Genomic DNA, 26,055 nt, shown 5'->3' on the forward strand with positions numbered 1-26,055 from the left:
ACCGATGACAGAGGTGTCCTGAAGCAAATCACTTCCGTCTAAAAAGCTCTTGCGGTAGAGGGCCGTGTCTGCACCGGGACGCTGTGTTGTCTGAACGCGGTGTGTAGGTGAATAGGGACGTTGTTTCTCGCCGTGTAACTGTCCATATATGGAGGTTTAAACATGATATCAGTGAGAGTTTCTAAAAGGCGCTAGTTAGATTTCTGTCAGTATGTAACCTTGTGGTAAGACGGCATAACGTCACTGCATGCTTTTGTGACATTTGACACTCCCACTCTAAATGTGTGTGTGTGTGTGTGTGTGTGTGTGTGTGTGTGTGTGTGTGTGTGTCCCTCCCTCCCTCCCTCCCCCCCCCCCCCCCCCCCAGTCTGGTCTGGTGTACACGGAGGAGGAGTGGCAGAAAGAGTGGAATGAACTGTTGAAGCTCGCCTCCAGTGAGCCGAGAATACACTACAGCACCAACGGCACCAACGGGTAAGGTCTGGGCCGGGACAATGCCGTGACTGTTAACCCGACGCACACTCATGTTTTTATTCATCAACAGTCCGAGTGGCTGGAGCACCTCATTTCTACTCCGGCTGCTATTTATTGTCACATAAGTTCAAAGGGTTACACACACAAACGTGGTTTCCACTCAAATTTGATTTTGTGGCCCAACTTAAAAACTCCACGACTCACTGTTTTGTTTCTTTGTTATTATTAGTCAAGTCATAAAGGTCGTGTTGTGTTCAGGGGCGAGTCGTCGGACGAGCCGGTCTACGAGAGTCTGGAGGAGTTCCACGTCTTCGTCTTGGCCCACGTCCTCAGGAGACCCATCGTGGTGGTGGCCGACACCATGCTGAGGGACTCCGGAGGAGAGGGTAAATATGCCCCGAAGCCTCCCCACTGCTAATATATTATTAGAATATTAATAACTCTCAGCCTCTTTTGCATCTAAATTCTCTTTATGCACTCGGCAGAAAATCTCTGGGTAGAATTTTAAGTTGTCAGCGTCTCGCCTGAGAAGTCCTAAAGAAGTAAACAACATCCATCTGGTATCTCGAGGAGGATTAAGCAAAATACAATATGAAGGAGAATGGTGGTGTAAATGCTGCATGCTGAAATGCTAATGCTACGCCGAAAAATAGTAGTAGAAATACATAAAAAGTGTCCTTGAAAAGTTCAATCATTCCAGTAGTGTATGAAAGACAGTGGTATATTCCAGGTTATTGAAAAGCTGCACTGCTGGCTCTGAGACGGTGAAGGTTGTGGTGAAAATGCACAAATTTGAAGATTCAGAAATTGTATTAAAGTGATAGCACACGTACGGATATTCGGTTTGAAGTTTCTACTTTGAAAAAGGAGTCAGAAGACAAAAAAACAGGGAGAATAATGATAATAAATGTGTCCGGCATTCACACCGACTCCAGCCAAATACTGTGTGACCTATTTCTGTCCCACACTCATGTGGATTTATAGATATCATCTCATTATGGAACGCCACACTCATAGTAAACAAAAATTGGAAGTAGATTCTACTGTTGATACTATTGCTTCTGTTAATACTACCACGACTGTTAATGCTACTACTACTATACTACTAACTGCAGTTGGAACCCAAGGGCCTGGGCTGCACCAGATTTCTGCCTAAAAGCCTATTAAGGCAGTGTTTTCTCGCCACTGCCGCTGTATGTCGGTGATGTTGGGACTTTGAAATTGTATTCTAGTCCTGCTCAATGTGTTCAGTGTCCTGAGATGACTTCTGTTGTGATATGACACTATTTTTTTTTTTTTTTTTTTTTTTTTTTTTTTTTTTGATGTTTATGACAGACAAATACAAACAAATACTTGTTACCTTATTGCAGTTACATGGATAAGATACACATCTTGTATGCATTTATCAGTATCTATCTGCCCAGTCTTTTTTTCCTCTTACAAACAGCAACAAAAATAGCAAAAAAAATAAATGCAGTCCAGCAATAATGTACAGAACAGGCCAGACCTACAACACAAAACATATATCCACAAAACAAAACAAAACAAAACACCCTAGGAAGTCTACATATTATACCAATCCTGTACCTGCCTCTAATAAAATATGGAGAGATGGCGACATTCTTACATATCCAGCAATTGAGCAAGGAATGGGCCCCACACCTCGTTAAATAAATCTTCCCTCCCAGCCACTCTATAGGTGACCCGCTCGTAGCTGGCCATTGAGCTTAAAACCTGTATCCACTCCTTAAAAGTGGACTGAGTGGGAGATTTCCAGTGGCGTAAAGTTATCCTGCACCCTGTTGTCATAGCTAGACGACACCAACTTTTTTGGTGTTTCGACATTTGAATGTTATCTGGAAGTAACCCCAACAAACATAATGCAGGGTTTTTGATCAAGTGTGTGCCCAGCACCTTATTCAAGAACACAATTATTGTATTCCACATGTCTTTAGTTTTTGATATGACACTATTAATACAATCGAATAGATTCAAATGAACCTGCAACGAGCAAAATGCTGGTTTGATTTATTGATAAAGGTGAACGGTCATATTTTCCCGTCCTTGTTCCTCTCCTCCAGCCTTCGCTCCCATCCCGTTCGGAGGCATCTACCTGCCGCTGGAGGTGCCGGCTGCCAAGTGCCACCGCTCGCCGCTGGTCCTGGCGTACGACCAGGCGCACTTCTCTGCCCTGGTCTCCATGGAGCAACGGGACAGCTCCAAAGAGCAAGGTAACACATGACCGCCTCCCACGGTTGCACGGTATTTGACTGACGTCACAGATTTGTAGAAACACGTTTTCTCGTGAAGAAATCTCCTGGAATCTGTGTTCTCAGTACAGTTTCTTTAGTTTCTCACCTTTTTACAAGAGTGGAATTTGAGCGAAGCACCAACTTCATACTGAAGATTTCTGCACAAAGTTTATCCTCCACATAAGACGTCGCCAGACGTGGAATTGTTTTCCAGTCTAAAAATATCTGATTGCACCGTCCAACGCAGACAACGCACTAAACGCTCAAACGGAAAGTGAAGGAATTGATTTCTGTCTGCAGACGATCCAGAGTGCTGGATTAAAACGTGTTTATATCTCGTCTCTCCCAACAGTGGTGATCCCTCTCACCGACTCCGAGCACAAAATGCTGCCTCTGCACTTTGCCGTCGACCCCGGCAAAGACTGGGAGTGGGGCAAGGATGACACGGACAACGTGATGCTGGCCAGGTAGAAATCACCTCACACACTCACAGAGTCACGGAGGTGTCAGACGGGACACGCCCCCTTTTTCCAGATCCCCCTTGAGTAGCGAGTGTCGGCGTGTAGGGATTGACCCCTGACTCCGGATTAGCGACTAGTGACAATAAGATTAGCACTAAATACCTCCTATGAATGGACCCGGGGGGGGGGGGGGTCACAATAGCAGCTCGGTTAAAAATAGCCTTCCACCTTCTGATTCACGTCACGTGATGACACCGTGGAGCGTCTTCCAGCGAGACGATGAGCTCTCGAGCGGCTGTTAATGCCGCTGGCGGAGAGGTCGTTAAGTTAAAAGGCTGGCGCGGAAACCGGCGAGCAAAACAGCGAGAGGCTTTTAATGCATGTGCTGTTTAGCGGAGCATCCGGAGCCAAACTGCCATCTTGCTGTTAAGCAGCAGCGTGTAAATCATCCTGTTGGATTAGCGGCCGACATCAAAGAACCTGCATTGTAATTTAAGTGAGAGAACCTTACCTTCATCCCCGGCAGCAGCACAGTTTATTATTACTAAAATAAAGCACTTCTATGTTCATGTAGTACAGCTACTACTTTACTCAGACAAGGACCTAATACTTGTTTCTATTTTTTTGCTCTTACTTGATCAATGTTGTGGTTTCTTTCTTTCGACAAATGTACTTATTGTAAGTCATTTTGGACAAAAGTATCTGCTAAATGCCCTAAATGTATGTAAATGTACTACAGAATGAACTTCTGGGTTATTCCTCGCATTGATTTATGCATTTCTTCCTCCTGTGTATCCTTCAGGATGTGTTCCTGATTTAATATCCAGCTCTGACTGCTGTTTCTTACCGTCTATTTTAGATAACTACGCCAACATTTGTTATATGTTGAGTTTTGATGGGTTTCTCTCTCTGTTTAACGCAGTGTGGCTCTTTCGTTGGAGGCCAAGCTCCAGATGTTACACACCTACATGACGGTCACCTGGCTGCCGCTGCCCTGTGAGGTAAAGATGAACGTCCTCCCCGAGTTTGAAGGTCACAGAGTTAGAAACAGGAGCTTTTATTGATATGGTTTTGTTGCTTTTAGAAAGGCAGGCGAATCAGTGATTTAAAATATATCATTTATATTAAACCCCCAATCGTAATCTAAGTATCAGTTTCCAAATCGTTTGGTAGCATCTTGTGGATGATGTTGTTTTCCAACATTCACTATAAAGAAGGGCGTTATTGCCTTCCCTCCGCGTCGGCTACAGCCATTATGTTTTCAGGTTTTCCACGTGTCCGGTCCATTATCGCTAACACCATATCTCGGGATTGCCTGGAGGGAAATTACTTCAAATTTGTGGATCAATTAAATGTCAAGGTCGCTGTGACCTCACGTCCGTCCCATTCTCGTAAACACTCATTTCTCAGAAATGCCTGTTATGGTTACAGTGGTTTACAGTTTGGTTGTCAAAGGAAGGGATGAGATGATTTAGGATTTTATGGGGATAAAAAAAAATGCTCAAATAATTGATTGTGATACATTTTAATTATTTGGATAATCATAAATATCCCGTGAGTTGAAAAAGTCTTGTTCATTTAAAATAGAGCCTGTTTAAAAATATAAACAATACCAAAATAGATATTTCATTTATTTAGAGAGATGATTTATGATCATCTCATTTAAGATTATTTGATTGTATTCACTAAAATGAAGGTCCGATCTGTGAAGCAATAAAAATATCATTTTTTTAAATTGTTAAGTGATCCCAGTTTGATTTAATGCCATTTTACGAGTTTTAAGTATATTTTGATGATTATCAAGATATCATGAAATGCAAATTATTTTGGTGGAAATAATATTTTTCATATAGATTTTAGACTTTCCATTTATTATTATATGTATTATTATTTGCATTATCATCCCATTTCTAGCCAAAGGTCACTGTGACCATAACTCATAAGCTAATTTCTAACTAATGTCAGATGAGTAATTCATGACGTGATGTTGGACGGAGGATGTAAGCTGTGACTTGACTGGCTGGCGGCGGCGTTACAGCCGCGAGGCGGTAATCGTAGTTTTCCTCTGCCCCCCCCCGACTGCTCCACATACGTGAACACGAGCCACACTGGGCCATTCAGGTCATAAAGTCGTGCCATGCAGACGTGACAAAGCTCCTCTTGTGTTGCCACATGCCAACGCCGAGGAGCTCCAACGTTAATAGCCGTTTCCTGGTTGAGCTGCAAGGAAAACAAGGCACCTCTGTATTAGACCGTAATTGTTCCGATTAGAAATGCTACCAGAGGATAGCAGCGCGGCGGCTTCGGCGGCCATTATGGCTCGAAGGACGGGGCATCCTGTAGCTGCTGCTTGTTTGAGATCAGAGTAGTGCGTCATCATGTAGGTCATGCCTTTCAGCATTGTTTATTTTCAGGCTTCCTTTACATATTTGTAGAAACTGGAGTCATTTGTATTTTGCATTGGTGTGCAGAAAATAGCTCTATGAATCACTCTTTTCACTTCTTTTCCCCTCTTGTACCTGAGGGAGCCAGAATGTGACTTTCCTTTTTATTATGAATACTGTACATATTTGTTCTTTTTCCTTTCCATCATGATTTGGGTGCCTGGTGAATATTTTCCTACAGTACTTTTCCACTAGCCTGTGTTTCCACTTTCCTTGCAGCAAGCGCCTCTGGCCCAGCCCGAGTCTCCCACAGCATCAGCCGGAGAGGACGCCCGGACGCCCCCTGACTCCGGGGAGTCGGACAAGGAGTCCGTCAGCAGCAGCTCCAACGGCAACGGGGACACTACAACAGGATCGACGGTGAACGGGGGCGGGTCCTTGGCCAAGAACAGCTCCTCGTCCTCGTCCAGCTCGTCCAGCAGCGGATCGGCCGGGGCCGGGACGGGAACCGCCGGGAAGGACAAAACCAAGAAGGAGAAGGACAAGGACAAAGACAAGAAGAGGGCGGACTCTGTGGCCAATAAGCTCGGCAGTTTTGGCAAAAGCCTGGGCAGCAAGCTGAAGAAGAACGTGGGCGGACTGATGACGGGGAAGAACGCTGGAGCCGGCGGCGCCAAGCAGGAGGGCGTGGAGAAGAAGAAGGGCTCGTTTAGGGGGAGGAAGGGCAGCAAGGATAGCTCTCCGTCAGCCCACGCCTCGGAGGACTCTGGGAAAGGCTCCCCCTCCTCAGGTAGCGAGCGTCTCAACGGGACGGGCAGCAGCATGAGCAGCAGCGGCGGCAGCAGCACCGAGAGCGAGAACTACAAGTACAGCGCCGATGTCAAGGTCAGCCTGGGCATCCTGCGGTCCGCCATGCAAGGCGAGAGGAAGTTGATCTTCTCCGGCCTCCTCACCACCAGCAACCGGCAGCCCTTCCAGGAGGAGATGATTCAGCGGTACCTGGCCGACGCCGAGGAGCGCTTTCGGGCCGAGCAAGAGCAACAGCGGCGCGACGCGGAGAGGAAGGGCGTCACCAACGGCGTCCAGCCACCGAAGAAGGAGGCGGGCGTCGGCGCCGAGCTGACCTACCGGCCTTACGAGGCCAAAGAGGAGCTGTCGGAGAACTCGTCTCCTTCCTTCAACCAGCTCAAGCCGTCTCCTTTGAGCCCCTCCATGTACTCTGGTGTGGTGCCCATCCCCCGGCCCTCCTTCATGGACCAGACTCCTGCTGCAGCACCCCTCACCCAGCACCTTCATATGCACGGCTACATGGATACCCGGCGCCAGCTCGCCGGCGGCTCGCCCGCCACCTCCTACCCGGGCCTCCCCTCGTACGCCACCCTCCCCCGACACTGCCCCGCGACGCAGGCCCCCTCCCATCCGCAGTACAATAACTCACAGGGCCCCGCCTCCCTGAGTCCCTCTCGCCTCGCACCCTCGTATCCCCCGGAGTTCGACCCGCCGGACTACCCCGGGTCCGAATCCGCCGGCGGGAGTTACACCAACGGCCTGCGGGACATGCGCTCCAACCTGGACTCCCGCAGCGGGCAGCCCCCGGTCAGACACTACTCGCTGGGCAGCGCCGGCGGTTTGGCCAGCCTGCAGTCCAGCCGCTGTCGGACACCCAGCTGCACCTACTACGGACACCCCGAGACGGGCAACTACTGCTCCTACTGCTACCGGGAAGAGCTCAAGAAGAGAGAGCCAGAACCAGCGATCCACAGGTTCTGAACGGACCTTCGCTGTGGCTCGAACAGAAATCGATGAGTGGCCTTTTTCAGTTAAATAAAAAAAGGGGATAAATAACTAACTGGCTGGGGGGCGGATCAGCCTCTGAATGAGCAAGAGAAAGGCACGAACAGCTCCCTCTCTTTTCTTAGCTGTGTCACTTCCTTGGAGTAGACGACCTCAAAAAGCAGCAGAGAGTCGTCACGACGACGGAGTAAACGGGGTGGTCTCTCGCTGCTGGGGTCACACGTTAGACCGTAGAATTACCTAACTGCACTTCTGTTGCTGCGGCTCTTATGCAGGCGTTGTGTATGAGTGTGTGTGTGTGTGCGTGTGTGTGTGTGTGTGTGTGTGTGCGTGTGAGCGTGCTGCAGGCTCTCCTCAACGCCTTGCTACTGTCTCCTCCTAGTGGAGAGAATGTATATTGCAGGCGTCCAGACATCAACACACGTATAGATGCAGACACACTACGACGCAAACGCAGAGATGCAAGCACAAGCAGGAAGGACGAGTCGCCGCCGCTCCGTCTGTGGTCATGGTTGGATCCGTTAATTAAGGGACGTCTGAAGTCACATCCGATGATGTCAGTGTTACACAGATTTAACCCCTCCCCTGATTTTAGATGCTTGCGTCGTAACGTACCTCGGGAAAACAGCGGAGTTGATCCTAGTGAGTCATGATTTGCATAATGCAGATTGAAAACTAACTGCAGGATAGTAATAACGAAGCGTTCTGCCGGCTGCTGTGGTGCTAACGTTCCAGGATGCAAACACATAAATGTCCATGCATTTAAGGGCAACCGCTCTGCACTGTTAACCTTTTCTTTTTTTTTCTTTTTTGGAAAAACACTATTATATAATTATATCTATGAAATTGGATTATCAAGATGTCAACATCAAATGCAATCAAGCCACATCGTTAAGCAGGCGCGGGAGGGAGGATAACCGAGGTGTTTCATACGTCTGTTGCGATATTTCTCTTCCTTTTAGTTGGGTCTTCCTCTTTCTGTAACGATGGCTTTTTTTTATCGTGGCCAACGCGACACAGACATGCAATACTACACGCAAACGATACAAAACATAACCGTTACGGAGACACCCTGCTCATACAAACAAACAAAAAAACACATTTCAGACGAGCAAATCAACCAAATCTGCTATGAAGTAACACGAACACGCTGTCTTGTTGTGCCGGCCGTCTCCGGGTTCCTGTTTGCATGACGCAGAGGGATGCATGCACTTTTGTTCAACAGCATTCACGTTGTATTGACACATTCTGGCAACAAGTCACGTCTCTGTTTTGAAAATGAAACGCTGTTCCTGGTGGTTGAGAAAATGTGAAACGTGTTGCATCCAGTCTCATAACCCTGTACCCCTTTACTCATAGGACATCTCAATGCTCATTGGCTGCGAACTCTGACTGGTTTCTCTCATTTCCTGCCGTTCGTCCCACCCAAATCCAGCCGCAGCATTCTCCTTTTTGCACAAAATTCAAGCACTTTCCTGATGTCCGTAGATACAAAAAAGTTTTTTTTACTGTTTTCTGAAGTGGCTTGACTTTGTTCGACCTCTGCAGACACTGCCACCTCTGTTCACGGGAGGTCAGGGGGCGAAGGGCCCAGATGGGTTTCCTCTAATAATCCCGTTACCGTAGAGCTACAGTATTTCAGCCGTCACCGTCTAACTCAGTTTCCTAGTTGCCTTTTTTTCAGCATCTGTCCTCCGTGGCGTCGCAGAATCCTGTTTGTACGTCGTTGCATGCAACACGGACGTCGGCTATCCGCTGCTTGCTTGGTTGCCTGCAGCCTCTGCTACTACTACTGCCCCCAAATTATTTTTTAAATAATCGTTGAAGTTTGGGAGAAAAATGCCATTTTTTTCCTTCCAGTTATGGTTATCAACTCGTTGATAATACTAATTCTGTTTGAGTTTTATTCTAATATCAACTTGAAGGCTGTTGTGGTTATACTAATGTCAAAATGACTACTTAAATTCTTATTTTCCCTATTATAAGCCATGGTGAGGACTCCCTTTTTTTTTAAGTAGCGTGACCGTCGTTGCTCTACTTCTTTGGCATTGAGACTCTAAAAAGCACAATTTAGTATGCAATTCACTGCCTTGCCCAGTTGAGGGCACTCTTGTTTTGTTTTTCCTTTTTTAACCTCGGTTGTGTTTGGAGCTCACCTACTCAAACTTAAAAAAAATCCCCCCTTAAATATTCGGGAGTCCTTTTCAGTAGTGGTGATTTAACACGATGTTACAATGTTTTATATGTTGCTAAACCCGGTCACGGTGGAGAGAGTTTATTTGCTGTGCATTTTGAGGTACACTAGAGTTTTAATGACGATAAAACACTAAAATCATGCTGTTTCCCACCTGTTCATGTCTGTAGCATCCTCCTTCAGACAAGTGTTCCCTCACTGGGACGGTGATGCCTGAGTTTGAATGATTATTTCCCTCCCTCCAAAGTAATAATTAGCTTATTAAACCTTTTTATTTTGTTTGTTGCAATGAAACGGATGCCTCAGAAACATGTCAGACATCTGACAGGCTACAAACACTTTCTTTTTGTATTTAAGAAGAAAACAAAAAAAAAAACGATGAGAGGTTGTATAAATATGTTCCAAGTTATTTTTGTAAGCCCAAAGTTTTACAGTGTTTTTAAAGGGTAAGAATGTATATTGTTGGATACTGAAACCAGGTGATGGATGATGAGCGTGAAGGAGCCCGGATGTGGCGTTCACCACAAAGTGACATTTGTGTTGTTTGTTTTTGCCCCGACGGAAAGTGACTCCTTGATACTCGAGGTTCACCGCAAATTAATTTCCTCAATGCTGACCTAACGAGACACCGTTTGAGAATATATATATTTATAGTGAGATTTTTTTTTTTTTTTAATAGGTTTTCTTGTGGAATGTTTAGTTGCGACATTTTTAGGATGTTCTTTCTCACGTGGCTTATTGTCTAGCGGTCCGGCTTTTATTTTTGTTTGTTTGTTTGTATGTTTTTGTTGGTTTCCGTTCTGCAGCCACCGATCCGTGCTATGCTAAACGGCAGCGTTCTCTCAGACCCAAGCTCGTTTTCCTCCCAAACCACAAGAGAAAAAATGGCTCAGACTTAGTTTTTTTTGCGAAACACAACTGACCCGATATATATTTTTATATATTGTACAACACTGTATTTTCTGTGTGAGCAGAATATTCATCATCGGCCGACATTAACATGGAATACTTCGAGTTGCATGGGACTGGAACTGTTGCATGTAAATGGCAATCCATTTTTACCAAATTTGTGCATTATTTTAACTTCAGTTGTCCTGGTATTTTTTTGATCTGTTTTTATTTTTTTTTTATTGTTTTGTTTGAGAGGAGAGCCCTGAGGCTGTGTGACAGTGCAATCTAGATAGAAAGAACATCAGATTTTATGTTAGGTTATTATTATTATTATTATTATTTCTTTTTTTGCACCGTTTGAATAAATTCTCATTGTATTTCAAGAATGCTACGTTTCCTCTCCTCTGTTTCATATGAGAAAAATAGCTGTCTACTGATTTTTTTCATCATAATAATCACTAATATAATGACATAAAATTATTTTACACAATCTCAGACATCATCTCAGCACTATTATGGGCTTAGAGCTGAAACACATTGTCAGATGATGGAAAATAAATGGCCGTTAATCTGCAATCATATTGATTAATTGACTATTAATCGGTTGTAAAAGGCTGAACATTTCCTGGTTCCAGCCTCTCAATTGTGAAGATTTTCTGCATTTCATCGTCTTATTTCAAAGTCAGAATGTATTTGTATAGCGTATTTCTAAAACAACAAATGTATGGTGTAAATAAATACAAAGCAAACAACAATAAGAAAAGAAGAAAACACAAAACATAATGTGAACATAACGGGAGTAAAGTAGAAGTAGAGTATAAGAAAAGGTGCAGCAATTTGAATGTTTCTATGTTCTGTTTCTATTAAAACAGTAGGTTAGTTAAATTTTGCATTTGCTTTATGCCTGAAGCAAACTCTACTCTGTCCTCTTGAATGGACAGAGTCACCCGAGAGAGCGCTTGTCCTGCCAAAGTGTCCTTAAGCAAGGCATCGGATCCCTGCCAGCTCCAGAGTTACTGCTATTCAGCTCTCAACTCTGTGTGGAGACAACAGAATGTCCTCCTCTATCAAATAATCATTATTATTATTATATGTGAAAGTGGAGCGGTAGAGAAGTGTTTCAAATAAAAAAATAGAATAAATAATAAACACCTCTCCTATTTTATTGTGAGTACATATTTGTTACCCGTGCCACTCGGCGTTACCCTTAACCTTGTTGCATTATACATCGTTGAATAACTCCAGCTCAGATGATGCAAGGTCCTGTGTCTGGGACTGTTTTATGTATCAGAGAAATCGGAGACCCTTATGTAATATTGAACAGTTTCCCATGTGGGCACAAAAAAAAAAAAAAAAAATCCAGACCTCTCTCTATTATAGTTCACTAGGACGCCGTCTGTCCACCTGTTCAGCGGGACAGTCAGGATTACTCAGACTTTCCCTCCGTTCTCTCTGGAAAAGGAATTTCTTCTGAAATCCCGTGTTAGTCTGGAAGTGAGTCATTGGTGGTTTTCTCGGCTGTTTTGAATGAGAGAGCAGAGGAGCCACACAGAAACACCGCTAAAGGTAACTGCTGACCAAAGAGAGGCGGTAGATGGTACATTAACAGGAGTTTTTCTTTTTTGTTGCATGCTTGAAATACCAGAAGGTCAAGAGTTGAGTGGTTTTATGAACGTTGGCTCGGCGACTCCTTCGATTTAAAACCCTCAATTACAATTTGCCTGAATGCAAAGCCAGAGCACTCATGATGAAACCTGTCTGTATGTCACAAGTTTATATGAGAACCACTTGAAACTAATAGATGTGTTGTGTGTAAACAAAGGCCGTGAAAGGCAGCAATGTCAAAATGAAGGACAAGATGGAGAAAAGAAGCTTGAACAGTTTGAGTCTGAGGAGTCTTACTTGAAAACAAATTAATCAGATGTGTAGGACATTGTTGTATAAATGAAATTCACTTCTTTCTATTTAATCCCAATTTTTACTTCTACTCTACCACATTTAAAAAATATATATATTTTTTTATTTCTTATTTCACAGCTATAGTGACATTGATATTGTTACAGATTCAAATACTCAACTTAGTATAAAGCAGATAAAATTACCTGCACCTGGACCAGCTACAAAAATTGCCGATCGACATATTAATGCATAATAATAATCCAATAATATTAGATAAAATAACACCTTTATTGAGATGGTAAATTCAAGTGTTTAAATAGCTCAAATAGAGGGAAAAGAGTAAAAAAATATGTTTTAAATAAAAATACAAACTAAACTGTACAAGACGAATAAAATTAATTGTAAAAACACAATAAGTTGATTGTGGTGCGTTTTTGGACCACATCCAGATGTAGTCCAACATCTCTCCAATATCATTTCTATAAAAGATGTACTGGCCCTTTAAGAAGCTCCACCGCTGCACTTTGCTTTTTTTCCCTTTTTTTTCCACCAGTGTGCGTCTCGCGCTCCACGGCGAAGCGAGAAACAAATATGAGCCAGCGGGTGGAAAAAGCAGCAGTCACGGTGAACACACGTCTCTCCCCCCGGTCGGTGACTTAACTTCGCCCGGTTGATGCCGGTCCGGTGACCCGGTGCTGCTGTATTCTCGGGGGGGAGGACACGGATGCTTTGACAGCGATGAAAACAGTTTGCTCGTCCACAGCTTGTAGCAGCCGGTGAATACAGGCTAACCGTTACCGGACTCCGGACCCCCCTTCTTTTTTGACGGCTTCTCTTCGGTGGCCGTTAGCTTAAAAAAAACTAACGTTTTTATTATTATTTTTATTTTTAATTGTTCATTCAGTCCGGTTTATTTTTAAACAAAAAACTGTCGGTAACTGTCGTGAAAAACATGCTGACTGGATCTAAAACAACGTTCAAAGTGAGGCAAATGCTCCCAGACATCAAGGTAAGGTCATAAGTTATGACAAAGCTAACCTTTGCGTAGCTAGCGTTAGTTAGCTAGCGTTAGCTAACTAACGCTAGCTACGTAACTAGCATTAACTTGCTCTTTATAGATGAGCTATACATTGAGAAAGTAGTGAGTGCTTTAAAAAAATGCTTGTCTATTTCACAGGCTGTGTTAATAGCTAAGCCTTAGTTAATGACAAGTGTATATATATATATGTATATATATATATATATATAGTTCTGACACTGTAATAAAAGCTTGAATTAATTGTAAATGATGCTTTGAGGGTTGAGCTCTATAGCTGTGTTTATTCCACCAGTAAGAAAGGACAGACACTCAGTTGTTTTTATTTTTTATTAACCACTACATTTTTTCCATCATCTCAGTTCTGCCACTGTAATACAAGCTTCAGTAACTGTCAGTTAAATGATGAGGTTTGAGCTCTATATGTTTATTCCAACAGTAAGAAAGGCCACATCCAGATGCTAGAAATATACATCCAGGTGTTTTTTTTTTGTGTGCAGCCAGACTGGACTACACCCCTCCCTTCAGAGACCCCTCTGTGAGCCTATTCACTGTGTGAATGTGGTCTGTCTCGTGTTATTATTGTTCACAAGTCAGGATGGCAGCTTTACAGGGGGGAGGAAATATGCTGCTAGGGGCTTCTGGGTCCTTCTGTCTGGACAACAGGGAGATGAATAATTACAGTTAAGGTACATAAATGTCTTTGGCTGCACGCCTTATTAAAGACCAGTGAAGTGGTGCTGCTTCTCGTGGGTGGGGTTTTGTTTGTTTTTTTAGCTGTTGGAGAAAGGGATGGGATTTAAATGCTCACAATAACTCTGAATTTCTGTTATCCGGATAATCATAAATATTAAGTAAGTGAGTGACTTGAAAAAGCTCTCTAGCTCGCTGTCATGGTAGGAAAATAAAAAATAAAGGGAGACCTTATGTTCTATCATATTCAGGATTATTTTATTGTTTTTTACCCCCCAGTAGTGCCATTTTAAGAATTTTAAGCATATTGTGATGATTATGGGAATAATATCGCACATTTTAATTCATGTGGTTGGGATAATCTCGTCATTAAATGTTCATATGGTCCCCGTGCTTACACGGTGCAGTTGAATGAATTATAAGTAGAATGAGATGCTCAAGATGAAATCCTTGCATTTCAAACACTGGCCTAGTTTTTGGAGCAGCTGGTGGCGTGGAGGTTGGAAGGGACTCGTTAGTTTGACGGACGCCACGAAGCGGCGTGAACACGCGGCGTTGTCTCGTTCCTTCGGAGGAGCGGTCTCTTGGCACCGCCGTCTGTGTGCCGCCCTGGCTTTTTTGTCTCTCCCTGGTTATTTTCAGCAGCCGCAGGGGGAAAACGGTAACAGATGCCTCCCTTTACTCTGCCTCGGGGCGAGGCTTGCGTGTGGAGTGGGGGGTGACGTGCCCTGCACAACATCTGGCTGTCGCCATGGAGACAGCAGGGGAGTCTCTGAATTTGATTGCCTCTGAATGAGACGCGTAAGAAGAAATCACCACCCGCCGACTGAGCCCCGTGTGTCCGAGCATGGGAATGTGGCTGAGGCTACGACACGGTAACGGGGAGCAGGAGGCTGTAGATTATATGCACGGGCCACCCACACACTCTTGTGGGTTTCACTTCCATGTGCACGTGTTAAAGACTGCTTTAGAAAACCCAATCCAGTCCCGGGCTGAATTCTATCAAGATGGCTGTGCAGTTTGCATGTACGTCTTTAATCACAGTGTAATACCCAAGCCATTATGCTAGGGCTGCAACTAAATCATCATAATTACTGGATTAATGTCTTGATTGATCGATTCATTATTTTGTTTTACAAAAAGTAAGAAGATATATAAACATTCTATGAATATCGTTATCCTTTTATTTATGCAGGGGGACCTTATGAGTTATGATCATCTTATCTAGTATTGTTGGGTTGCAACCTCACACTGACTAAATTGTAAAATGTAAAGTGATACTAGTGCCAAGATAATCGTGATATGAAACGTCCGTATCCTCCCATGTCTGATCACATAAGATTAAGAAAAAGCAGAGGATCCCCACATTTGAGACGCTGGGATTTGCCTCTTCATTTTGAGGAAGAAAACAACAGCAGTGCATGTTACATAAGCATGCCCAGGCCTGCATTACAGCAGGCTTATTCAGCCGTATTTTGGCTGCGCCTATCCCCCTGAGTTCACTCTATCGGCATCTCCCAGCATGCTTTGAAGCAGCACAGCATGAAAGGCACCCGGCACAAAGCTCCACAGAAGCAGAAATGCCAGAGGAGGGATCATCTGAGCTCTACTCAGAGCGACTGAAGATCCAAGCCTGATAAGAGTGGGCCGGAGCAGTACAGTCACCCACACCCGCTCCCAGAGGACCCAGACGCTCGCTCAGCTCAAACGGAGCACAACAATGGCCTCTTCTTAATGGCTCGGCAGATTTATGGCCCCGTTAGAGAGAGCATCGATCTCATCATTGGGTGATAATTAACCAGAGGCACTCATTCGACGAGAGGTCAAGTCGACCGTCCGTTTTGAGTGTAATGGCTCTGATAATCTCACCCGTGGGAACCGAGCCGCCGGAGTAGACCTGACCGCCGAAAAACTTCCCACGCGGGTCGAGAGACGAGATCACGAGCCGCTGAGAAAAACGATATCCAACATCGGATTTTCACTAAAGCCATTGAGCTGACACTGACATGGGCTGTTAATGAGAATCTAAGGAGTTTAGAGATGCAAACAGAGACCAAGGGGAAGAAGTGCTGACGTCAGACGTGATCTTCTTTGACCTCACAACCATCAAACTGCACACACAATATTGTGATCTAGATGTGTTTAACTCTCCGCCAACTCTGTGTAGCACAATTAAGCAACAAGAGGGAGAGATAATGAAGATGCAAATATGTTATGAGACAAGGAATTGCAAAACATTCAGCAGGGATACCATTAAAAGAGCCGGTAATTATCTCTCCACTGATGGTTTTCTAATTAATAAATGCAGACACTGCTGTAATATTTCCTATTTCAGGGATCAAGTCGTTACAGCGGGGAGGGATGTGCTAATTGCGAGAGGCTTTTGCATAAAAATTGGATAAAAGTTGGATAGTCACTATAAAGTGATGCAGAAATTCATATTCATTAAATATTAACCATCTGAATTCCCATTTCATGAAACATTGATTTATATTCCAGCCTATATGTCAGAATGTGTGTCTGTCTATTTTCAGCGTTTTGTCATATTGAGGCCAAGATGGCTTTTTGCTGGGATGCATGCTGTTTTTATACACTACACACTGCAGGTAGAATATTCCCACTGCTGATTATATTCAAGGCAGCTTTTTGTTCTTTTGCTGTTCCCTCTGGGTTTTGCTTTCAGTGCATCAATATATTTGATAACGGGTTTCTATCATATCCAGTATATTTCTGCAGGTCTGCTTAAAGAGGAAAGACGAGGAATTAAGGGAAAGACACGGTGATTCAAAAACAATGAAAGTTCTCAGTCCGTTTTATTTAGTTAAACGCCATCACGTCCATGTTTTCCTTCCAAGCCAATCACAATGCCATACGACCGTCCATGAGGAAATGAAAAAACAACAAGTGACAGCGAACAGTGGCTAAATACTAATGTGTATTTCACAAACCCCAAAGCGGATCATATGTCAGTAGGAGAGGTTTTCAAATGACACTCAGCTGTTTGTCCTAACAACGTTTGGCTTCTCAGTGTTTTGGGACGACTCTGCCAAAAGTGTCCCAATATTCAGCTTTTGATTGTATTTTGGAAAAATCATATTCTTTAGACCACTATTTCTGGGGACTCTGACAAACCACCGTGACCCCGTCACAATAGGCCATATCTATAAATCGCTCCTGGATTTTTTCTGCCATTTTTATATCATCTTAAATAGTTAAACCAGCCGTTTCAAAGAGTGTCATTAAAAACCTCTACACATGTTTAGTACTTTATAAATTAGACCAAATAAATGCATTTAGGCAGAGTGAACAAACAATCTCATTCTCCTCTCGTCAGTGCAACGAATACGATGATTTAGAGATTAGGATTTCTCCAGATTTCCCCTTCGTCCTCTTTCATCACGAGAGAGAAGTATGTTCCAGTCCCGGGAACAAGCACACTCACTGCAGAAGCAAAGGGAAGCCATGAGCAATGGAAACAGCACTGAGCCTTGGCCACGGTCCCTGAGGATGAAGGGAGGGGAGCAGAGGGGGGTTAAAGTGGGGCAGAGAGGGAGAAAGAGGCAGTGGAAGTGATAGAGTGGGGACGCCGAAGCCACACAATTAAAGAAAAAGTGAAATGTCAGCTCAAACACAACCCTGGAAATGTGGTTTGGAGTAAAGCGTGACTCAGAGATGAAGGCAGCCTCGTTTTGGCTACGGCGAGTTTACGCGGAGACATTTTTCTGCTGTTTGTTGCCTCTTTTACCTCCGTTTGCGTGTGAAATTCTTGATTTGCCCGACAGAGATGCTTGTGTTTCTCATTTAAATGCATTCGCTGCATATCTTTCTGTCACAAATGACATTTTTGCTCGTTAACCGAGGGAGCTCCACTCTTATCACATTATGTACACAGGCCAGTCTGCAGCTGAGTGCCAGCGGTACTTCACCTTGTGTATCGCAGCGTTATCTAGTGAGTTCACCTGCCTCGCAGTCTGTCGCTCTCAACAACCTTCAGAGGACGGATCTAAGACACTAGCTTTTATGAAAAACAACAAAACAGGATCTGTATGGTCTCTGATGTTCTTTAAAAGGGGATTTGGAATTCAGCCGCGGGTTTGCTGCGGGTGTTGATGGAGAGACTGAGGGGAAGCATAAAACATTTTAAAGCCAGATGGAGGGGAAAAAAACAAAAACACAATGCTCTGGCAAGCAGCAGCTAAGACTTGTTAAGTGTCCTGCTGTATAATCAAAAGTGGCTTGTTTTTCTCCAGCGGTTTCTGCTGAACAGAGCTTTCCGCCTTTTTAATTTGGTCAGTGAAATTGTTGGAACTATAACAATATTTTAAATATATGTCAGGGTGAACTCCATGCTATTGGATCATACTTATAGCTTTATTACAGAGTTGGAAGAAATGGAAACATTTTGTAGGACAAAATTGCAATGAGTTAACTTGCCTGTATGATATTAATAACGCTCTGTTACTGTAATCATGGAAAACTATTGCTAGTTTTATTGATTAGCTCATTAGAAAGGGTTTCATTTCTTTCTTTTTTGCAGTTTGCAAAGTACAATTTTATTTTAGAAAGAATGTGGAAAATATTGGATTAGTTAAGTTTACAGTAGTGAAATATTAGCTGTATATATGCCATTATTTCAAAAACTATGAACTAAAAACTTCAAGATAACATGGAGATACAATCAGTAGCAAACTACAGAATCTATGGGTTTCTGTTAAAGCAACAGCCAGACGCTCACATACAAAGAAAACAACCAGCCATGAGTAAGTGTGACTTCACTGGCTTTTTAAGGAGCAAAGGTCCTCTTTGTTAAGTGTTTATTCACAGGGGGGGGCCTTTGGGTCTCAGGTTTTCACGAGCAGAGTCCCACCACACTGCAAAGTTGTTAGCATAAGATTGGCTCCTGAATGGATTTATTGTCATTGTTCACACATCCTTGCTGACTCGCAGAAGTCCCAGTGCTTTGTGACAGGGCTGGTGCCGTAAATGAAACGGTGATTTATAGTTCATAGTTGCGGGCGCGACTCAGACAGAATCGCTGAGAAAGATGTTTTCGAGGCCTTTACTCTGTTTCTGTACCACCTGTATAATCAGAGTTCCTCTGACATGGCAGGCCGCCGGCGCATTATGGGATCTGATTGGCGTCTTATGAGATTTGAAGCCGATAAATGTAAATGGTCCGCACAAAGGGGGGTTAGTAGCGAAGCTAAGTGGAAGCATATGTGCTAGTGAGCTCGCAGGCTGATTATAGAGACCTCTGTGGCTCCGGCTGCGGGGTTGGATGCTTGCTTGGAGAACACACTCAAGTACGACTATTATAGAAAGCAGGAACAAACAGCAAAGTGGAAACTACGAATCATGGAGCATTGTGTGGTTTGCTTTGTTTCTTTGTCTGAAAATGAAAATGAGACCAGCCAGACTTGGATGAGAGAGGCGGCAGCGGCATAACTTTAAATATAATCAACAGGGCAACAGCGATGAAGTAAGGCGCTGTCGCTGTGTTTTAATGTCTTCTGTCAATGTATTCACTGCTTGAAGAGTCAGAGGGCAAAGGTTAGAAATATTTGGTTTCTTGTCGGGTCAGAGAGAAGAAAGCGAGTAAGCAGGTCGCTTTGGAAATCTGAAGGATGAAACGATGCTAACGTCCGCTGTTTCTCTTACAGGAGAGGATGCTGAGTCAGAGTGGTGGGAACGCAAGGAGTCGAGATGTGTTCGGGCTGCGCTGCCTTCCAGGTAAGAGTATGCTTTCATGAAGAGGCTCAACACGAGGCGAGGGCTTACCTCGCCGTAGACCCCAACAAGGTTTCATCCATCATAATATCCACTATAGCTGCTTTGTACATGTTGTGAAGTCCCAGATACGCCGGGAGACCAGTAGAGTTTTGTATTTTCACTGTAAACCAGAAGTAGTCGATCCGTTTATTCACTTTGAATTAACGGGTGAGAGTCGTAGTCCATTACTGATTAGCCTCTGTGCTTTTACACCATCCTGGATTTAGTTGTGTTTCTCCATCAACTATAATCCAAGTCACTCTAAAATCACTCTTCGCTCTTCCTCCAACTACTGTACGACCCCCCCTCTGCTGTAGAGGGAGTTTGTCCAGCTCGTTGAGCCAGAGATCGACCCTCTTCCCCCAAGTTGATAATCTGCTGGATGCTGCAGAGCCACACAAAGTCTCTGCTGCTGCTGCAGTCTGAGTTATTTCCCCCGCCCTGCCCTGCTCATATTCTTGTGTCAGCAGCACCCTGCTGGAGCTTTTTATAAGAATGGCAGCAGACCAGAGGGCCTGGATCTGAGACGCTTAATCCTTAACACTGCATGTCAGCAGCAGAGCACATTTAAGTGTAAAAGAGGATGTGTGGGTGTGTTAGAGGGAAGTCGATGAGATGGGGAGATGCCTCTCAGTTTAGCCACCTTATGACTGATCTGTCACACATATTTACATTTTAATATTTCAGGTCAGCTTATTATCAAACAGTTAGAATACAAGAGCAATTATTCTTCGGATTTATTTTGTAATCAAAAGCATTTTTTATACTTCAATTGCTTTTTGTTTTGGTATAGCACCATGTGACCTTTCATGACTTGCATGCAATCATATTCTTTAGAAACACACACTTCCTTCCTTCCTTATTTTCACTCACTTAGTCAGCTCGATGTGTTTTCCAGTTTATTTTCATCAAATACTTTCCGGCCTCAGCTGGTCGTTGACAACATTTCTTTTCTATTCTTGGCTGTTAACGTTCCACTGTGAAATATGTCGACCGTCTTTACTTAACATTTCTCTCCCCAGCTGGCTTTCAGCTTCATCTCCATCTCATAGAGCATCCTACTCCTTCCTTCCCTTTATATCTCCACCTCCATTCCAGGCAGATTAGAAACACAGCTGTCCACCAGAACCTGTCTTATATTAAGAGAGAAGAAGAAGAAGAAGAAACATGTGCGTTGGCAGCATTGTTGTTTCTCCTTTTTTTTTCTCTCTTCTCTTTTTTCCAGACCAAGGAGCTAAAATTACTTCCAATTAGTCGGCACTCAATGTAGCGTTTTATTTGTATTTTTAGATGTGTTTTCCCAAAGCGATTCAGATTTCATGCATCCTTCTGCCGTGTGCACACTCTGAGGAGTAAGTGTTGAGACAATTTGTGAGAACAAGTTCACTTTCAGACACAAAGGAGTCGCGAGTCAGTGTTACCCCACCGAGTGGAAGGGGCTCACATTGCACCCGCGGACACTGCTCTCTTTCATGCACATCTGTCTTTTTAGTTTTCATAGACGTAGCAACACATTGCTGCTGTTGTTGCATGGCAGGGGAACTTGATAAAGGTCGTGGTAAAGAAAGCTTCTCAAGCTTAATCCAGGTTGAAAACCAGCCGTACAGTAGGAATCTGAAAATCAGAAATATGTGTGCAGACGTCGTCCAGTCCTCCCAGTAGTTAACGGGCAGTGCTCGGTGTCCGCGGCGTTCTCATGTGACACCGGGACACAGGACCGCAGAAACCGAGCCGGCCCGCGGGAGGTCAAACGGGTCAGGACAGCTCCGACAGCCATAGCTGGATCATGTACCTTTTCAATGCTGCGAGTGGGGGGGTTACTGTCCATTCACACACAATGCCAAGAGTCCAGGACCCCCTCCAGAGCGACTTCACAATCCCCTTTCTCCACAGTCTTATGTTACTGTGGGATTAAAAGGCTGTCACTCAGCTTTATACCTCGTTGATTGATGGACAAGAGACCACAGCATCAATATTTCTATACTTGGGTTTCGACCTTGATATTGTAGAAGGTATTAAGTTCTCTGTGTTTGTATGACTTAGAAAAGAGAGATCAAACAAGATATTTTGGAAATGTATTTTTCTCATAATCAGTATGCCTGGAGATATAGTGTGTCATATTGTTATTAATTTCATTTAAAGGTCTGGTCGAACTTAGTCGTCATTTTTAAAACAGTTAGACGACGTGATGGTTATGTTGCATCACGTGAAGGTTGGTGGTTTTGGTTTCTCTGTAGTTTGTCAACAGAGCAGCGTTGTGGACATTGTGTGCTGTGTTAAATTACAGGGCAGGACAGACTTTTCTCATTGTCATTTATACAGAAAATAATATCAGTATCAACTACTGATCCGTAGATTTAACCCAATTTAACCTGTTCCTGGTCTCTACTCGTCCTCCGGCTGGGCTAACATGAGACTGAGGGCATGTGGGTCAGGTCTCGCTCAGCTGTTTTTTCTCAGATTGATTGTTTAGGTCTCTCTCTCTCTCCTCGTGTCCAAGTCAGTGACCACAACATCAACAGAAGTAGCTGAAACATTGCAGTGGAAACTCACATTTAAACTTAATGTGGAAAAAAAAGCTTTATTTATGCCCAGGAAAACAAACAAACACTTCAAAAATGCTTTCAGATTGTGTGAAACAACTAGACTTGGTCTTGACCCATTCATTCAACTGAAATCCTCTAGTCCTGAGCTGTAGTCAAAATCACATATTAATGTACTAAATACATAGAACATACTCAGTCTGTATGTACTGCCCAAGTATTCCTTTACCAGCAGACTATTCACAATGGAATGAGCAACACATCTTCTCCGTATCACATGACTGTCAATCACGAAGTTACGAGTGTTAAATGTGTTTTCTCCAAAGAGACTAAAGAGTGGCCGCAATGCATTATGGGGCAGTTTAGTAGGTCCGCTAAGCTCACGTCCTATACTCTAGTCTGCTAATCAAGTTTACATCCGGGCGTTTCCTAGCGTACACAAAATCCTCATACTATGCAGTCTGAATGCACAACATACTCTATTTAAAATCATACAACAATATGTAACTTTCTTAGTATTTAAATTGAACTGGTTTTATTCACTTTCATGACGGCTTGGTCCCAGAGTTTGGTGGGTATGTTCCTATTCAAATACCAGACCAGTAACTGGCGGATCTCAACGTGATAAAACTGTGTAATGCAGCTTTTTGCTTGGAGGCACAATGTGTCTTGTTAGTTTCGCCCTTCTGCTCCTCAAGTCGATCAAAACTCCAACCCAACGCTTTATTTTGGCGAGCTGTCCACCTCATCATGCTTTCAGAGGTTGATGTCTGTAAAGCTGCCGTTGGCATTGAAGAATCTACAGCAAACACAGGGAACCTGAACTCTGCTGTATGACATGCTTTACTGTTTGGGAACGGTATGTCAAGTTTATCTCAATATAAATCAGAAATAAACATTTTGTTTTGTTTAGGCACCTATGCAACTGAAGGTGCTGTCATGCTATTCTCATGCTCAATTATAGCTCACTGTTTTTTGGGTTGACACGGGGTTAGGGTTAGGTTACACAGAAAAAACAACACGCATTAAGACACTAATGAAATTGAGCCTCTGGTACACAGCGAAGCTGGCCGAGGTTGCCGGCGTCCACAAGGAGTAGTGGAGATTAACGAAGCTGCAAAGCTGCTGCTCAAGCAGAGCCTTGTTACCCTCCGTCTGCAGCTCTCCAGGAAGCACATAAAAGATTTGATTTCATTAAAGGACAACGCTCTTGTTAAACACCTTCACTTTTACAGCTGAGTTATTACGGGCCAAACCAACCCCTTGCACAAACTTCCTAAATCTCCACCAAAGAGTGCAAATAGGCCCAGAAGCCTCTGCCTCCCTGTCTTCCTCTGCCCGGCTCTCAAATCATTAGGCCACAGGAATGTTTTCCTTTCTGTTGCACCCTGGGGAGACATTCAAACGAAGCACGGAAAAAAGCCACAGATTGTCCTTTTCTGAAAGACGAGCTCTCAACAAGGGTTCACTTGTGTTCACTGTGATACTAAGCATCTTAAATCTCGCTGGTTCATGCCGTGGTTTTGGAGGCATAAGCCTAATCATAGAGCACACCCTAGGATTTAAACTCCTCTCGTGCAATCGGCAAATTATGGTGTTGTCAGCAAACGCTCCTCTTTTTCCTTTCTCTCGCAGCAAACGAGCGTTTCATGTGTAGAAATGGCTGTTTCCTGTTTGTGCTTTGGTATCACAAAAAAACATCCTTTAAGCTCAGAAGCCCAACTGCTCCACTGTCGTGTTCAGTTCGACTAGTTCCTTCCACATGTGCACTAAAGGGATTCGGTGTTGACAACAGATTTCCTTTCCATGGTCTTTTGTGCAAATATGAAAACATTAGCCTTGCCATGTCTCAGGCTAAAACACTCCTCTTGTCGTGGACAAAAAGGCCATTTTCTCCATGTCTACCCTGTCCTGGACTCCGTTGCTATGGAAACCCACAGTCTAGCTGGCAACGGCTTTGTAGTCCTGCAGAAGACTGTTTGAAATGTGCTGTCTCACCACTGTGTGTGTGTGTGTGTGTGTGTGTGTGTGTGTGTGTGTGTGTGTGTGTGTGTGTGTGTGTGTGTGTGTGTGTGTGTGTGTGTGTGTGTTTTGGTGAATCAGTTTTCCTTTTAATCCCGTTCGAGAGTGTTTGTGCACATCTGTGCTTGTTTGTAGACGAAGCTTCTGGGTGAAAAGTTTGTTTTTGGAAGCTTTTGTCCGGGAATTCCAGATGCTTCTTCAACATTCCTCTCTGCTGAGGAATGATGAGGATCCATCACTCAGGCTCAATCAAGAGATTACTTATTAAGAAGGACATATTTCAACATAGAAAATATGATTTAAAACTGCGTAGGAGTCCTATTTTCTCCTTTTTATAGACATTTAGAGATGTATTTTAGAGATTTAAGAATTTCAAGCCTCCTTTATAGTAGATATATAGTTGATTTTTGTTTTCATTGTCGATTTCACATTATTGTTGCAAGACATGCTCTCTTTCATGCTTTCTTGTTATTAAATTTCTCAATAATTATCCACTGTATTTCAGTTCATATGCCATTCAGTTTTAATTTAGTATTTTTTAATTAAAATAATTCTTCATTCTACATCCACACCCAATCCCTGTAGAGTGTAAATAGCCATATCCTTTTTGGGGAGTTTTAATATCCAGCTAGACAAACTACAGAGTAGATTTTGTAATTGACTGGTATGTAAATTCACACCCACAAGTAATGACTGTAGTTAAGATGGCGCTGCTGCTGCTTCTTCCTGCTCCTCCCTGTCCATCCGATGTGGCCTGATGTTCTTACAACAACAAACAACAGCTTGACCTTTTTGTTTCAAGGCGTTGTTCCACCCGCTCCCAGTAGCTCGCTCACTGAAGGTCCATGCTGCCGTTTGTCTGTGTGTACACTTCCTGTTATGTATCCTCACCAGAAGCCCCCACCTACACACAATGGATAATATATAATGCAATATTATCAGACACGACTGAGAGAATTCCATTCATAACCTCTGCACTCCATCTCCCCTTTTGTCCCCACCAGGCGAGTGTGTGCTGCAGCGGGCTGTTATGGTGAGGAAGAAGTTGACTGCCAGGGAAGGAAGAGGTTGGGTGTCTGGGACCCTCTTCTGTACTCACTTCAGAGTGGCCTTCGTGCCCCAGGACAGCCCCAAACCGGACGTGAGTCCGTCTGAACAGCTGGACAGATTAAAATACTTATGGTTTAAAGGCTGACATTGTGAAATATGATAGGAACATTTAACTTGATGCATGATAACGGGAGCAAACATGTTTTATTATATGTATATTTATATATATATTCTTTAAATAACATTCATGATGCAGGACAATGCAGATCCAGTGCTTTTAGGAGATCACGATGTGGCCTTGGCTTCCATAGAGAAGGTTGTGGTTGGTAAGTAAAACCTTATGCCCACATTTATATGAATCATGGACTAATATTCTGTATATCCTGCCTTTAATGCTAGAGCAAATTAGGTGTTTAAATAGCATTATGTGCTATTTAAGATTTACACCTAACATGAAATGTAGGGTTATTGACTCCTGTAAAGTTATTTTCAGTAGTGTCCACATACTGTACTGTATGTAAAGTGTACTTGTGGGTTTGTTGACTCATTTGTATATTTAATGTTTAATTACACCCCTTTTCCTCCTCTGTATT

At 43.5% G+C, this 26,055-nt stretch overlaps 3 protein-coding genes across 4 annotated transcripts in view; all 3 read left to right on the forward strand.

Moving 5' to 3' along the window:
* otud7b (OTU deubiquitinase 7B) overlaps window positions 1-10,856 on the forward strand; it is a 34,473-nt gene extending 23,617 nt beyond the window's left edge. For both annotated transcript variants that reach the window (XM_084026046.1, XM_084026047.1), the window contains exons 7-12: window positions 368-474; window positions 733-860; window positions 2,556-2,705; window positions 3,079-3,193; window positions 4,110-4,188; window positions 5,851-10,856. In XM_084026046.1, the coding sequence (XP_083882172.1) occupies window positions 368-474; window positions 733-860; window positions 2,556-2,705; window positions 3,079-3,193; window positions 4,110-4,188; window positions 5,851-7,341 (2,070 nt within the window). In that variant the 3' untranslated portion in view covers window positions 7,342-10,856. The remainder of the gene's footprint in view (window positions 1-367; window positions 475-732; window positions 861-2,555; window positions 2,706-3,078; window positions 3,194-4,109; window positions 4,189-5,850) is intronic.
* Window positions 10,857-12,961: 2,105 nt separating this feature from the next.
* Window positions 12,962-26,055, forward strand: part of mtmr11 (myotubularin related protein 11) — a 28,010-nt gene continuing 14,916 nt past the window's right edge. The window contains exons 1-4 of the mRNA XM_084026048.1: window positions 12,962-13,358; window positions 19,739-19,808; window positions 25,417-25,553; window positions 25,719-25,788. Of these exons, the coding sequence (XP_083882174.1) occupies window positions 13,302-13,358; window positions 19,739-19,808; window positions 25,417-25,553; window positions 25,719-25,788 (334 nt within the window). The 5' untranslated portion in view covers window positions 12,962-13,301. The remainder of the gene's footprint in view (window positions 13,359-19,738; window positions 19,809-25,416; window positions 25,554-25,718; window positions 25,789-26,055) is intronic.
* The window catches only part of rpz6 (rapunzel 6), a 196,341-nt gene continuing 192,594 nt past the window's right edge, over window positions 22,309-26,055 (forward strand). Inside the window, exon 1 of the mRNA XM_084026054.1 lies at window positions 22,309-22,314. The gene's annotated coding sequence lies outside the window, so the exon portion shown is untranslated. The remainder of the gene's footprint in view (window positions 22,315-26,055) is intronic.

Source organism: Eutrigla gurnardus (genome assembly GCF_963514095.1).
Source record: "Eutrigla gurnardus genome assembly, chromosome: 14".
NCBI classification, from domain to species: Eukaryota; Metazoa; Chordata; class Actinopteri; order Perciformes; family Triglidae; genus Eutrigla; species Eutrigla gurnardus.